We start from the raw sequence: 13650 nt of genomic DNA, 5'->3' as shown, positions 1-13650 counted from the left end.
ATCTGATCCCCTTAAATGTGCGCTCTAGACCAAAAACAATTGGGGCAACTTCACAAAAGTGGTGTCAAACCTGAAGAAATTTCAAAGCTTGGCCCCGCGTTTTTTGCTCTATCTTGTTTGTCGTTCCCATTTCAGGTTTTTTTTTTGTTTCTCCCGGTCTTGCTGTTTATCTCGCCCTTTTGTTTCTCCGTCTTGCTGTTCTTCCTACCTCTTCTTTAATCTCTCCCTCGGTCTTTCTTCCCTTTTTATTTCTGTATTCAGGCTCTCAACCATGAGGTATGGTGTTTTGGGAATGATAATGTTTGTACACAACCAACCAACTTCAGGGGAACTTCAACAGCTCTGCTGCCAAAATGGGAGCAGTGCAATTGGCAAGCATGAAAATGTGTTTATTCGTTCTCTTCGGAGCGGAGCCTTGCATTGGCGTTCGTCACCCTGATGGAAAGCTGCTGAGCCCGTTCGACGAGCGTCTTGCGCTTCTTGGACGACACGCCGTGTGCAATCTCTGCACAGTACCGCCTGTTCATCATCATCAGCATTTCCAGTTCCTGCAAGAAAAAAAATTGCAAAAGCCGTGCATCAGAACCTGTCAAGAACTTTAAAACTAACTTCTCAAACCACTTTCCATGAAACTCCTTAAAACAAGCCCCAAGTGACTCTTCAAGATAGCAAAATTTCCCCAGCATACACTAAGCACATCTTCAAGTTAACATTCTTTGAATGATATTTTGCACACGAACGCTCTCATTCCTCAGACTGCCTTTCTTAGTCCAAACAAAGTTCACCCCTTCACATTCCATCCAGCCAGCACACACAGTCTTAAAAAAAAAATAAAAACTGAATTTCACACTTTATTGTGAGCTCCCCAGCGGATAAGAAATGGAGAAACCAAACAAAGGAAAAACAGAGGAGAGGTGAATGAAAAAGATGGTTGTGCACATGTAGCAACTAGAATAAAACCTCATTATTTCGAGCTATCAATTCATAATTCCCACTTAATTTGAAGAATCACTGCAGTCCCGCATTTCGCAATGCAAATTTGAGTAGAGAATTCAAAGCGGCAGCCAGTACCTGCCTGGTTAATTTGGGTGCCCCATGCAGATTCCCAATGATGATTTCGCCACTAATATGTGGACACAACAGCTGTTAGTAGCCACAAGGCGATGAAATGTAGGGATACTAATGAGCGACAGGTCAAGCACCCAGCCTTGCTGCTTCCAGCACACACACAAAAGAGTATGCTTCACAGCAACACAGTGGTGACACCCATGCAGCATGTCACCTGCTTTTCGCAATGTCAGCGTGTCATAACTTACCCATTCTTTTTTGGAATAAAAAAAAATCAATAAGGGACTGTCTGACAGAACTTGCATATGCACACCTACCATAGGCAGTTGCTCCCGCAAATTTCGCACTTTGAGTGCTGGGGAGTTCTTGCCTGCTGCACCCAGTTTGATAACTCAGTTCGATACCTTCAATGATGTTTTTCAGCCAAGAACATTGCTAATTCCATCAAACTAGCCACTACTAAATTGTTTTGCCAGAAAGAATGGGCGAATGGTGGCATCATGACACGGTGATGCCGCGAGGTACAACAGGTGACATGCTGCCCCCGTGTCATTACAGTGTCGGTCTTTTCCACAGGCGCACATATTGCTAATCACGAGAACACTCCCCCCAACTGCGCTGGCAGCAGCAAGGCCAGCTGTTCGCATACGTTTGCAGCAAAACTGAGACCAGGTATTGCTGGAAACCAACCCTTGGCTCCATAAACTGGCCAGCACAACAAATGACCGCCTCCGATACTAACATACCTGCCAAGTTCAAGGATATTGAATCGGTGAGATTCCTACAAAAGGAAATATGGCCCCCCTTCCATCCCCACCATGTAGAATCTTGGTGTTCTCTGGGCCAATCTCCTAGCGAAATTGAAGGTGCTACCCAAAATTTTGTGTAGTACTAATAATAATAATAAAATACTAGCAAAAATGGTTTCCAAACCACGACATAAGAAGAAAAAAAAAACATTTCTGTCAAAAGAAGTCGCATAAGCTTTTCTGGGACAAACCCAGAAAACCCTCGTTAACCCTCATTTACTCGAACTCGCATATCTCGAAATCTCGGTTAAGTCTGTTTTTCGCCGTGCATTAACCTCCCATAGGTGCTATGTATTTGCCCCCTTTTATCTCGAAACGTTTTCTGGAGGGAACAGTGGATATCTCGAAATCTTGACAGGGAGGGCAGAAGGCAAAGTCTACTCCCAACATGAAACGAGGGCTCCGTGCGAACGCTTAGCTCTTACTATACGTGCCGAACGCAGTCGTGAAGGGCGAATTTGAAATTCCCACGGACGCAGCCGTTTCCTATCAGCCTTGTCAGGCAACTGTGGGAGTGATCACGTGTGCGCACCTGCGCGCGATTTATGCGCGGTGGGCGGCGTGTGCAGCATGCGCCCGTCAGTACGCAACTTAGCCCTTGCATGTGCGAGCTGGTATTCTTTGTTTTCCTCGCGATTTGTGCACGACGCATCTTGAGCTCAGTTTTGCTGAGTAGTGAGTGGTCTGTGCAACGGACGCTTCCGTATCGACCAAGATGTCCCGCCCAAAGCAGTGCAAATCTCTGACGTTGGAGAGAAAAGTAGCGCTAATCAAGAAAGTGGAAAAAGCAAGTCGAAGCAAGTCGTGCATCGCCAAAGAATTTGGCATCCCTTTGTCAACCCTCTCGACAGTGCTTAAGAACAAACAAAAGGTTTTGGAAGGCTTCGAGCAAAGCTTCTCAAGCAAGCGGAAGCGCATTCGAACGTCCAAATTCCCGGACGTCGAAGCAGCACTTCTGTTGTGGCTCCAAGACGTTCGAGCAGCCAATCTTCCCGTGACAACCCAAACGATGATGGAGAAAGCAGACGCTTTGGCACTGCAGATGGGTCACGCGGATTTCAGTTGCAGCAATGGCTGGTTTGAGCGGTTGAAGACGCGAAATAACGTGTCATCGAAGCCTATCCACGGCGAAAGCGGCATTGTTGACGAACAGGCTGCAGACGCATGGCGCAAGCTACGCCTAGCCGAGCTGCAAAAGGAGTACGCGGATAAGGACATCTTTAACCTAGACGAAGCCGCTCTCTTTTACAAGATGCTGCCTAACCGCACATACACACCAAAAGGCGAAGCGTGCTCAGGCGCTAAGCAACGAAAACAATTCTTTTTGGTGCCAACGCTACCGGCGATGAAAAGCTGCCCCTCCTCATCATTGGCAAGTCGCTGAATCCCAGGTGTTTCCGAAATGCACGGCTCCCGAGGGATGTGACCTACCGCGCAAATAAAACAGCCTGGATGATGGCAGCGCTTTTCGAAGAGCATGTCCATATGTCCATGCGCTTGATCAGAAGATGGCAAAGGACGGTCGGAAAGTGCGCACGTGCTCAACCCAAGAGAGATGCATGCACAAACGCATGCAGGGGATGCACATGCTAGATCATGACTATTACGTTGCGCCTGCTATGACCGTTGTGCATCTTTCTGGCAGCTTTTTAGGGAAATCGCAACCTGCCAAGAGCAAAACAGATGGGGCTACCTTGTACTTAGTGTTTAGCATCCCAGTTGGGCTCTCTTAACCTTACAAAATACCTCTAGTGAAAAATAAACGTTCAATTGTCGGTAAGCACTCGTCTTCGTCGTCTCTTGTGTCCCTCGTGCTGTTAGTTCACCCAGCCCCAACAACAGAAACTAGTATTTGCACACTACTCGTGGTCGGAAAAACTTGGATTGTCTCATGCCCTGACTTGTCTGTTGAGTCTACCAATATAGTTTATGACAAGCCACTAGGTGGCACGAAGCAACACTCACAGGCTGCCCAACGTAAACTAATGTTGTAGGAGGCAGCCTCAGATGCAGCGTGTGTACAGTCTCCTATACATTAAACTGAAATTCTCCATTAACACCAAAATGATGCATGCATCTCCTCCTACCCCATCCACATGCCTTCTGAGGTGGCTATCAACAATCGAGCCGCAACGATGGTTTCGCGCACGGAAGTTACGGCAAATGGTAATTCCATTTTTGAAGGGTTACTCACGCAATAATGTTAGCCTCGTGTTGTTTTTTTTTGCTGTAATGTATTGCTGAGGGTCAGTCAGTTTTAACAAGGCACATTGTTTTGTAGCACACGACTAATAATTACAAGCTCCTCATTACAGACAAGTTTCAGTTTCGGTTTGAGGGTGTGCCAAAATTGACAAGCCACTGGGCGGGACTATTACCCCCAGCGCGTGCAGTACTCGACCACCCCAGCACACAGAAACAAGGCACTTCCACCCGCTCGTCATCAAAAAGCCCTTTCGAACAGGAAACGGGACAGCAGTGTCACAAAACAAAACTTTCAACAAGTGCACCGCCACGACGGACTCATGAGGAGCCGCTGAGAAGTAGAGATTATGTCAAGATTCCACTGAACTGCAGCAAGATGTACATTGGCCAAACTGACAGGTGTATTAGTGCCCACTCGCCGTGTGTAAGGCTAAGTGCGCTGTCGCCTGGCAACTGCCCATACACTCTCATGCCCTCTTGCATAATTAGTGGGGTTGGGGTGTCATTGCAGCAGCGTTTTCGAATTTTTGTTTTGTTCAGGGTTGCTTCCAATGCCATCATTTAATTATAACTGAGACTGCATCATGAGAGCATCGTTATAAGCGGTTTATTTTGCCATAGATTACAATGAAAAGCTGACGGTGCTGCAGCTGTCCATTGCTATATCCGATATATTGTTAAAACTGCTATTGCTATAAGTGGACTATTGCTATACAAGTGTAGTTGGGCAAATAAGCAGCACAGGGAAGCACACTTGAGAATTCCGAAAATAGCCTGTTCTAAAACGTGACCTGTAACAAAAAATTTGGCATAGCACACTTTGCACGAATGCAACAACACATGTCCCATGTAAGGCGTTGTCGAATTGGGCCAGTCACGGCGGCACCAATGATTCTTGCCCGATGGAGATTTTGTCTCGAGCAACCATTAGCACCAGTGGCGCGGGAGGAGGCGACACACTGGTGACTCTTGGCTCGGCGGCTAAGGTCAAACGGTGGCCATCAAGCGTGGTGCAAAGCAGTGACATCACACTTCCGCGCATTTTCTAGACAGCTCTTGAACAAACACTGAAAAGCAAATTACTCGTTACAGGAAACTAATTATGAACTTCCATACATCATGCTTTCAAATCAGGGACATTTATTCTTGCAACACCTTGGTAACAAAGCAAAATAGCGACAGATGCTGTGATATTTGCTGTAACAAAAAATATTTGATTCAAGCAAGGCTCAAAGCTCAAGATGTAAGATAATGAGTAATCACTACACCAATTACTCTACGAGTGCTGCTGCATTAACTAGCCTGACGTCGTTCACTTTTGACATTCAGAGTTGGAATTGTCAGTAGTTTCTGAACATAGGCCTCATCTGAGTCTCACACTTGTTGCTTGACATGCGAAGCCTGACCTGTTAAAGGGGAACTCTGGCATTTTTTCGATATTCGCTGATTTCAATAACCTGTGAACATGCGTTTTTTGTCGGTGCCGTGGTGAGATGTGCCGAATTGTACATTGGTAAGTCATTTAGTTTTCTAGAAAAGGAGTTAAAATTTGTAGCTGATTTTGGAATCACACCTGTAAACGCAGGCCCCAAAGTATATGTGACGTCAGGGCCTACTCTTTAGAAAACCCCGCCTTTCTCAGCAGACTGATGCAGCGGGCGCTTTCTTCTACGAGGCGATAACGCGAGCACTGTTCAGTTTTGTCAGCTGCATACTGTGTGTTAGTCGTCATTGACGTTGGGTCTTGCAATATTGAGCAACGAGGTAATAATTTGAGGCATGTGAGATGCTTCACACGCCAGTGGGTAGCAAGCAGAAAGCAATGCTTCCGCCCCCAGATAGCAGCCGCAATCATCGCTGAACTTGTCACTAATAAGTTCAGCTGAGCTGTCACAGCTTCATGACGGGTCTGATGACATCACCAACTCGCTTTTCGAGCTATGTTTACACTCTGGCCAGCCGTGGCGAGGTGCAGCGGGTCCCATGACGTCATCGGCGATGGATCTCGTGACATCATCCAATACCCACCATAGACGATGGAGCGGCTCCCGGCTTCAGTTTCCATTTCGACTCTCCGTTTATTGCCTATTAAAAATTTTTGACTGGTGCCTGGGCAAAATGAACCACCCTAGCTTTTACAGGACTGTCTATACTATTTGAAAGCAGCATTATCTCAATATGGTTGAAATTGCACCAGAGTTCCCCTTTAAGTGGCTCTGATGCCCCACACTCCATTTGCATCATCAGTACCAATTAAGAGAAAGAAATGCAGCAACTACAAGAAATTCACGGTAGTGAAGACAGCTGCAATTTTCCAGATGAAAAGCGGCCAGCCTCAATCCGATGTTGCCATGAGCAACCTGGACAGTTACGAGATCATCTGTGAAGGCCTTGAACTAGCAACGCCCACAGAATTTCGAATGCAGATTCAGTGATGGCCACCGCAATGCTGGTGACAGCCTACAGGGGTGGCCAAATCCCTGCTGAAATACAGGCAGACTTTGTCGTCAATGAGCCTGTTCATTTGCAGACGTGTATTGACAAGATTTTCTGGCTTATGGGCTAATCAAGGCTCTTTTTTTATGCTGAATGGTTTTTTTTCTGGGGGGGGGGGGGGGGAATTACGCCAAGCCTGAATACAGTCGCCGACCGTTTATTCGGACATGCCCGTTTATTCGGACATCTTCGTGGCACCGCCACTCGCCCCATTGAACCTAATGTAAACTCACGACCAAAAATTCGAACGCCCCGCTGCGCGCCGTTCGATTATTCGGACTCCGTTTGACTGACCGGATCCGTCGCCGTACGCCATGACACGCTGACAGGGACGTTAACAATACGTTTGCTAGGTTGCCAGCACTAATATGCTGCACTAGCTATGGATGGACGTCGAGCCAGTGTCAAAATGCACGCAGAAATCGCCATTGCCGATCTCGAAGGCTATGTTTGGCAACTCGTTTTTTTTTCGGTTTTAGCCAGTCGAGCGGCCAAGCCAAGCCACTTACGGAGTCTGTTCGCTGTGGCGTTTGGCGTGGTTTGGCGTTTGTGTCAGCGTGTCAGTGGTGTCAGTCAGTTGCTTCTGCGGGTAGGCCTGGTTCGTCTTGTTCTCTGTGTTCTCGCTCTCGTGTGTTCCGTGGCGTGCTGAAATGGCTCCGACGCCACCCGTTGCTGCACCGTCGGGAGTGAAGAAACGCGGCCAACGTGGGAGCTACAAGACGCTCACGATGGCGAAGAAAGCGGAGATAATTCGCCAGGTAGAAGGCGACCGACCTCAGTCTGAAGTTGCTCGGGAATTTTCCATTTCCAAGCAAACCGTCTCGGACTACCTCAAGCAGAAGGCTAAGATCCTGGAGGCAGCTGAGAAAGCGTCTGCGGGTACGCAGAAAAATTTCCGGGACGGCAGCCACCCGCAGCTTGAAGAAGCGCTGAACATGTGGTTGAGTGCCACGGTGGCTAGGAAAATACCCGTGTCTGGCGATCTGCTGAGACAGAAAGCAGAGACGCTCGCCCTGCGCATCGGTATTACCGGCTGCAAGTTCAGTGACGGGTGGTTGCGCAACTTTAAGAAAAGGTACAACCTGGCCTTCAAGCGAATGTGCGGCGAGAGTGGTTCCGTCGACCAAACGCTCGTGACCAACTACCGCGCCGACAAGCTGTGCGCGCACTGCTGCGCCAGTATCCACCAGAAAACGTCTTTAATTGTGACGAGACTGGACTTTTCTATAAGATGCTGCCCGACAAGACGCTAGCTTTGTCTCGCGAACCCTGTCATGGGGGGAAGCATAGCAAGGAGCGACTGACAGTTGTTGTAGGAGGCAACACGACGGGGACGGAGAAACTTCCGCTCCTCGTGATAGGGAAATCAAAAAATCCAAGATGTTTTAAAGGCGTCAAATCACTCCCTGTGTGGTATGAAGCAAATTCGAAGGCGTGGATTACGCAAAACCTATTCGAACAGTGCCTTCGCAAACTCGACCGCCGGTACGTACAGCAAAATCGCAAGGTGCTGATGTTCGTCGACAACTGCGGTGCCCATGGGCATATCGACAACTTGAAGGCTATGACAGTGGAGTTTTTGCCGCCTAACACGACAAGCGTGTTGCAGCCCATGGACCAGGGCGTGATCAAAAACTTCAAAGTTCATTACCGGTCGCGCCTCCTGAATCGTGTGCTGTTATGCGTCGACAGTAACAAAAACTACGTCGTGGATGTTCTGACGGCCATCAGCATGTTTGTCCGATGCCTGGAAGTCAGTGACTCAGGAAACAATCCACAACTGCTTCCGCCACACAGGATTTATTACTGGGATTGAGGAGGACAGTGCCACAGGCCAGAACCCCGCGGTTGAGAGTCCGCCTACCGCAGCAGCGGACATTTTGGACGACCTTCGTGCTAGCGGGGTCGATGTGGGGGCGGGTACGTTGGAAGAGTTCGCCAACTTCGACAGTGCCGTTTTGCCTTGCGCAGAGTTGGACGATGACGAGATCGTCCGTCAGGTCTGCGAGCCGGCGCTGGCGGACAGTGACTCCGACGATGACGCGCCGCCCGCACCACAGCCATCAAATGCGGACTTAGCGCAGGCCATACCGATGCTGTTGTCTGTCTACAGCGACGGCCAGACACTCGCAGAGGTACAGGCCGACGTGGTCGCGCGTAAGCGTGCGTGTGTGCAGACGCGCATAGACAGTTTTTTCGGGCGATCGGGCCAATAAAAGTGCTTTTTTTCGAGTAAATCCGTTTTTTCGGACTCCCGATTATTCGGACTTTTCGGCGGTTCCCGTCGAGTCCGAATAAACGGTCGAGGACTGTAATCGGTAGAGGCAAACTAGGTCTATTTCCAATAGGAATTCTTCAAAGAGAGAAGATTCTGCATCAGGTGAGACAATGATGGCATTCTTACATGGCAGTTCATCCCTCTTGCTCATTGTTTTGGGGGAAAATGCCAACCTGAAGAAGCTCGTCCTGTATCTGATCTCTCTCATCTTGCAGGCATGATAAGGTGTGCCGAGCACACTCTTCCAACTATGAGCTGTTGAATATGCTTCACAGCATTCAAGTTATGCACCAGGAAGGCGCTACAGTGTCGAAGCTTACATCCACTTTGGAGACTGCATAACGAGAAGCTTGAGAAAGCTCTACACCATTGTGAAACTCTAGAAAACACGTCAGCTCCACCCACAAAATGTAAATGACCGCCATGATATACTTTGAGACAACTATTCTGAAGAGCCAGCCTTATGGAAGCTATAGAGCCGAAGTTCATGCTTGCTACTTGAACCAAAAATAGTACTAGAGTCTACTGAAATAAATGCTCCTTTGCTTATAAGACGAGACCCAAACATTTGCGAAAAATCGTCAGTAAAATAGTTATTGTTCATTTTGCAAGAATACCTTTTTCTCCCCATTTGCTTGGCAACACCTTCTCAGCACGCCTATTCTTTTATGTAAACATGAGGCGTCATGTAAACATGAGCGGATCAGTGTGCTGCTGAAAATGTGCAGTTTAGTTCTCAAAAAAAAAAAAAAACTGTAGAATACCAATCAAATGCCACTACCCATATAAGTAAAGATTTCCCATTTTTTCAAGTCGATGATGCTTGTTTTGAGTTCCTTGAGTGGGGCAGCACGGGCTGTTTAGTAACAGACCTTTCTGAGGAATGTGTCAAAATAGCTCGGTTCAGTGAGCCAATGTATCAAGGGGTGGAAGCACCGGTCTGGCACGACAATGCGCCAAGCCACAAATGAGTCGGAATGCACTTGACAAATCGTCGGAGGCAACAAAGGCATTTCGCTCTGCAGAGAATTTTCGACAAGCACGCCCCAAGTACACACAATTGACCAGAGGATGGTCAGAATGGACTTTTAGTCGTGCGAGCAGGACAAACAACGCGGCTGGAGTGAGCACCGTGTTCATTGCAGACACTGGCTGCGGCCACCTGCAGGGGCTCCAAGTGGCCACAAGTTTCTAACTTTTATCATTCTGAATGAATCAAGCGAAACAATACCAGCCAAGACGTTCATAAGCCTTTGTAGACCAGATGAGCGATGAAGTTTACGTATCAGGTTTATTTTTTCTAGTTTTCTTTCACGGCAGAGAAATGTGCTTCCACAATTAGAACTGTGCTTCGTCACAGAGACCTTAGTCGACTGAAATTTTTATTAGTAGCAAATGTTTACGTCACCACATCGAAAAACGGAGGGACAAAATAGGATGAACTGTAGGAGTGGCTGGCAAGAGTGTGGGGGCAGAAAGACTATGTGTGAGTGCTACTTGCGCTGGATCAGGTGCCTATACACTGGACTCTAGCAGCAAAGGACGCCTTAGAGAAACTCAGATTGCTCGTAATATGACAATGAAATGAACAGTGAGCTATCTGAATGTCTCTCACATTTAAATCTTTCGCTTATATGTTTTTCTGAGCAACGTTAATGATGCAAGCAAGCAATACTGAAACCAGCCACAAGCTGCCGTACTACTTGCGGAGCAACACAAATGTGTAGAAGCCCCACTTCCGAAGCGTTCACTCTCCTGCCAAGATGAGTTGTCACAAAAGTACACCTTGGTACTTTCACAACACCTGTGCAACAGCAGAAAACGATTCCTGCCATCAGTGCAGTTTGGGTGCCCTGAACACTGACATTGTCAACTTGAACATGTTCATACTCAATATCATCTACGTGAAGTGATAGGCAATGCAGCTTTTGGAGGGTACGCCAATGTTGACAGCTGCAGAATGCCTCTTGGTGCCATAACGGACGACAACATCGCCAGAGTAGACATAACCCCAGAATTCAGTCAGAAATTTGCAGCCAATCATTGTTGAAAGTGCAGATTTTAGATAAAATACAGGAACACGTTCTGCCATGCTGGAGTAGATGAAACACGTAGGCAAAGAATCGCTCACCCTCATATTGTGGACGAGGACTTTGCGGAAGCCGTTGGGCAGAATGTGCTTGGTTTTCCTGTTGCTTCCATAACCAATGTTGGGCATCAGGTATTGACCCTTGAAACGCCGCCGCACTCTGTTGTCAATACCTTTTGGCTTCCTCCAGTTGGGCTGTGTGCACACGAGAGAATACCATGAATGCCACGGGATTCAAAAAAAGATAAGCACAATAGCCTACAGGTACTTCACAAAGGAATAAAACAAACTACACACAAGAAAGGCGACGCTGCTGTGCGAGGTTACTGGTGCATACGCTGGGAAGTGATATCTGGACCCTTTCAAAAGTCCCATATTGCTTCACTCACAGGTAAGCAACTGGTCTACCAATAATACAAGGCATCAACCACCCAATAATATAATATCTGAACTCACATTTTTCAATCAAAATTCATTTTTGACTGAATTATTTTAAATTCTGAATTACTATTATGTTACATTTAGTTTAAAATTACCTGGAATGGTAGGATAAATAAGTACGCTATCCAACTCACCCCTATTTTTGTATGAATATAAACCCAATTAGAGCCAATACACAAAACCACATCATTTCAGTGTAGAATTAGTATTACAGGAGATTGTGAATTACGCTCCCATAAGCACTGCGCCTAGTCTCATGGTGTACTTTGTTAAGAATGCAACATGCGGAAATTCAATTGACGCCTCACATTTACCCTTATGTGGTTTCTTATAAGCTAGACGTTCACCCTAGGGCTAAGACGTTTCAAATCCCACGACTCAGTGGCTGCAAGAACGCACGCAATTGTTTTAGCAACCAATGCAGTAGGCAATCCCATCCAATTTACAGCCTCAACCAATGTTGGCCGTATTGTGACCGGTGGATCTTCCAAGCGATACACACCAGCGCATATTGAGCCATTTTTGTTCGAGCATATTAGCACCAACCAGCCAAAAAAATGCAGGCAGGTGACTCTTAGCTCGACTTCCTCAGGCATGGGGCACATTTGCAGTTGTTTCCGTAGTAGACATCATAAAATCGGCACAATGCTCTTGTTAAATGAACTGAAGCAGCGAGTTATTCCCCTAAGCTATAGGATTTTATTAACTGTTTTGTATGCAATATTCAAACCAGACAGAACGTCAATGAGACATACAATTACATAGACTTGGAAACAATATTTACAGGTTATGTTGTAAATGCACTACATCTATTCTTCCATGATGTTTACCAGCTAGGCCAGGGTTACTTGTAAGGATCCTACCACAGCTTTTATGTTTGCACGTATAAACTAACTTAAAGGCAATACTCAGCTTGCAACAGAGGGTAGCATTCGGCTTTTCCTGTTACATTCATCACTCATTCATATCAGCTTAACGGTTCTAAAATTGGTTTTCGCGGATGCCTAGAATTAAATCACCATGCCACCGCAGCCTTCTCTTAGACGTCTCTATCTAGCGATTTACGACCACTACGAAAGCGCTCCAAAGGGCCAGCCAAAACATTCGATTGAAAATTCCCTTTTGATGAAACTCACCTTCAGCTTCACATATCGGTCACTCTGGTGACGGATGAACTTCTTCACCCGCTTTTTGACGAGGGGAACGGTCTTCAATGGCTTGATAGCCATTGTTTAATCTGAAACAAGCGTGAAGCCCAATCACTCGTTAGACACCACGCGTTGTCACACGCGCTGTCGCGAATGCCGCGAGTGGCAGCAAACATCAACGCGCCAGCAAGCAACCAAAATACACGATTCTTGCCGAATCGACGTACGCCGTTGCAGCGTAGGTCAATGAATGTGCCTAGTCTAAGGAACGTTGGTGTAGGCAGCCTTGTGATCGGTGAATCATTTTCGATGGACGCCACCGACGCATAATGATGCCGTCTTTTTACGAGCGTCTTAGCACCCGCTGGCCATGAGCGAGCCAGCAGGCAACTCTAAGCTCGCACTACGATCAAGCATGATTCCAACCAGCACACTCAACGTAAACAGCGGCTACGCGCTACCGAAATGCGAGGATACCTTTCAGCACTCGTGGAAGCCATGACAGTCCCACACCGGGAACGGCGACGAATTTGCGAAATTTTCATGGTTACGAAACGGAAATATTAATTCCAAAGCAATGGCTATCTAAACACACGTACTACTACCTAGCAAAATAGTCTGATCAAGCACAGTTGACAAAAGATTAACAGGATTGCGAACAGCGAGACGAAATACGCTTACCAGTGCTCGCCGCGAAGGCAGGAAAGAGAGCACTGGACGCATGCGCTAAAAAACTTGACCACGGTGATGGATGAATAAACTACTAAAGTGTTCTTAAGCGCCCTCTGTGATAATTGCTTTTTTTCAGTATTTTATAACACTATTTCAAATGTATAGCATATTTGCCATTTTTTGCCCCGTTTTTTATTATAAATTTATTTTGGCACTTTTAAAGTATTGTTTTCTTTTATTTTTAATGAACTTGACAAGTCCCGTGTAGGAAGTACGGTTTTGAGGTGCGTTACACTTTTTATGTAATGCTGGCAAGAGACCATTGGTGGTCTAGAAAATTTTGTACTATTTTGTGATGTTTAAGTGAGTAAGTGTGAAAAAAAAAAAGAACAAGCACAGTTGATGGTAGTATGTAGCTGTTCTGTGATTGCACTGCTTTCACTT

The 13650-nt window shown here is 46.6% G+C and overlaps 1 protein-coding gene across 1 annotated transcript; it reads right to left on the bottom strand.

The window, feature by feature from the left end:
* Positions 1 to 368: 368 nt before the first annotated feature.
* LOC142774830 (large ribosomal subunit protein eL32-like) lies at positions 369 to 13282 on the bottom strand. Its single transcript, XM_075875959.1, has 4 exons — positions 13216 to 13282; positions 12523 to 12623; positions 10988 to 11140; positions 369 to 548 (listed from the first exon to the last, which is right to left on the bottom strand). The coding sequence occupies exons 2-4, from the start codon at positions 12613 to 12615 to the stop codon at positions 390 to 392; spliced, it is 405 nt and encodes a 134-aa protein (XP_075732074.1). The 5' UTR covers positions 12616 to 12623; positions 13216 to 13282; the 3' UTR covers positions 369 to 389.
* Positions 13283 to 13650: the final 368 nt, after the last annotated feature.

Source organism: Rhipicephalus microplus, chromosome 10 (genome assembly GCF_043290135.1).
Source record: "Rhipicephalus microplus isolate Deutch F79 chromosome 10, USDA_Rmic, whole genome shotgun sequence".
Lineage (NCBI taxonomy): Eukaryota > Metazoa > Arthropoda > Arachnida > Ixodida > Ixodidae > Rhipicephalus > Rhipicephalus microplus.
This window is presented reverse-complemented; position numbering and strand designations above follow the sequence as displayed.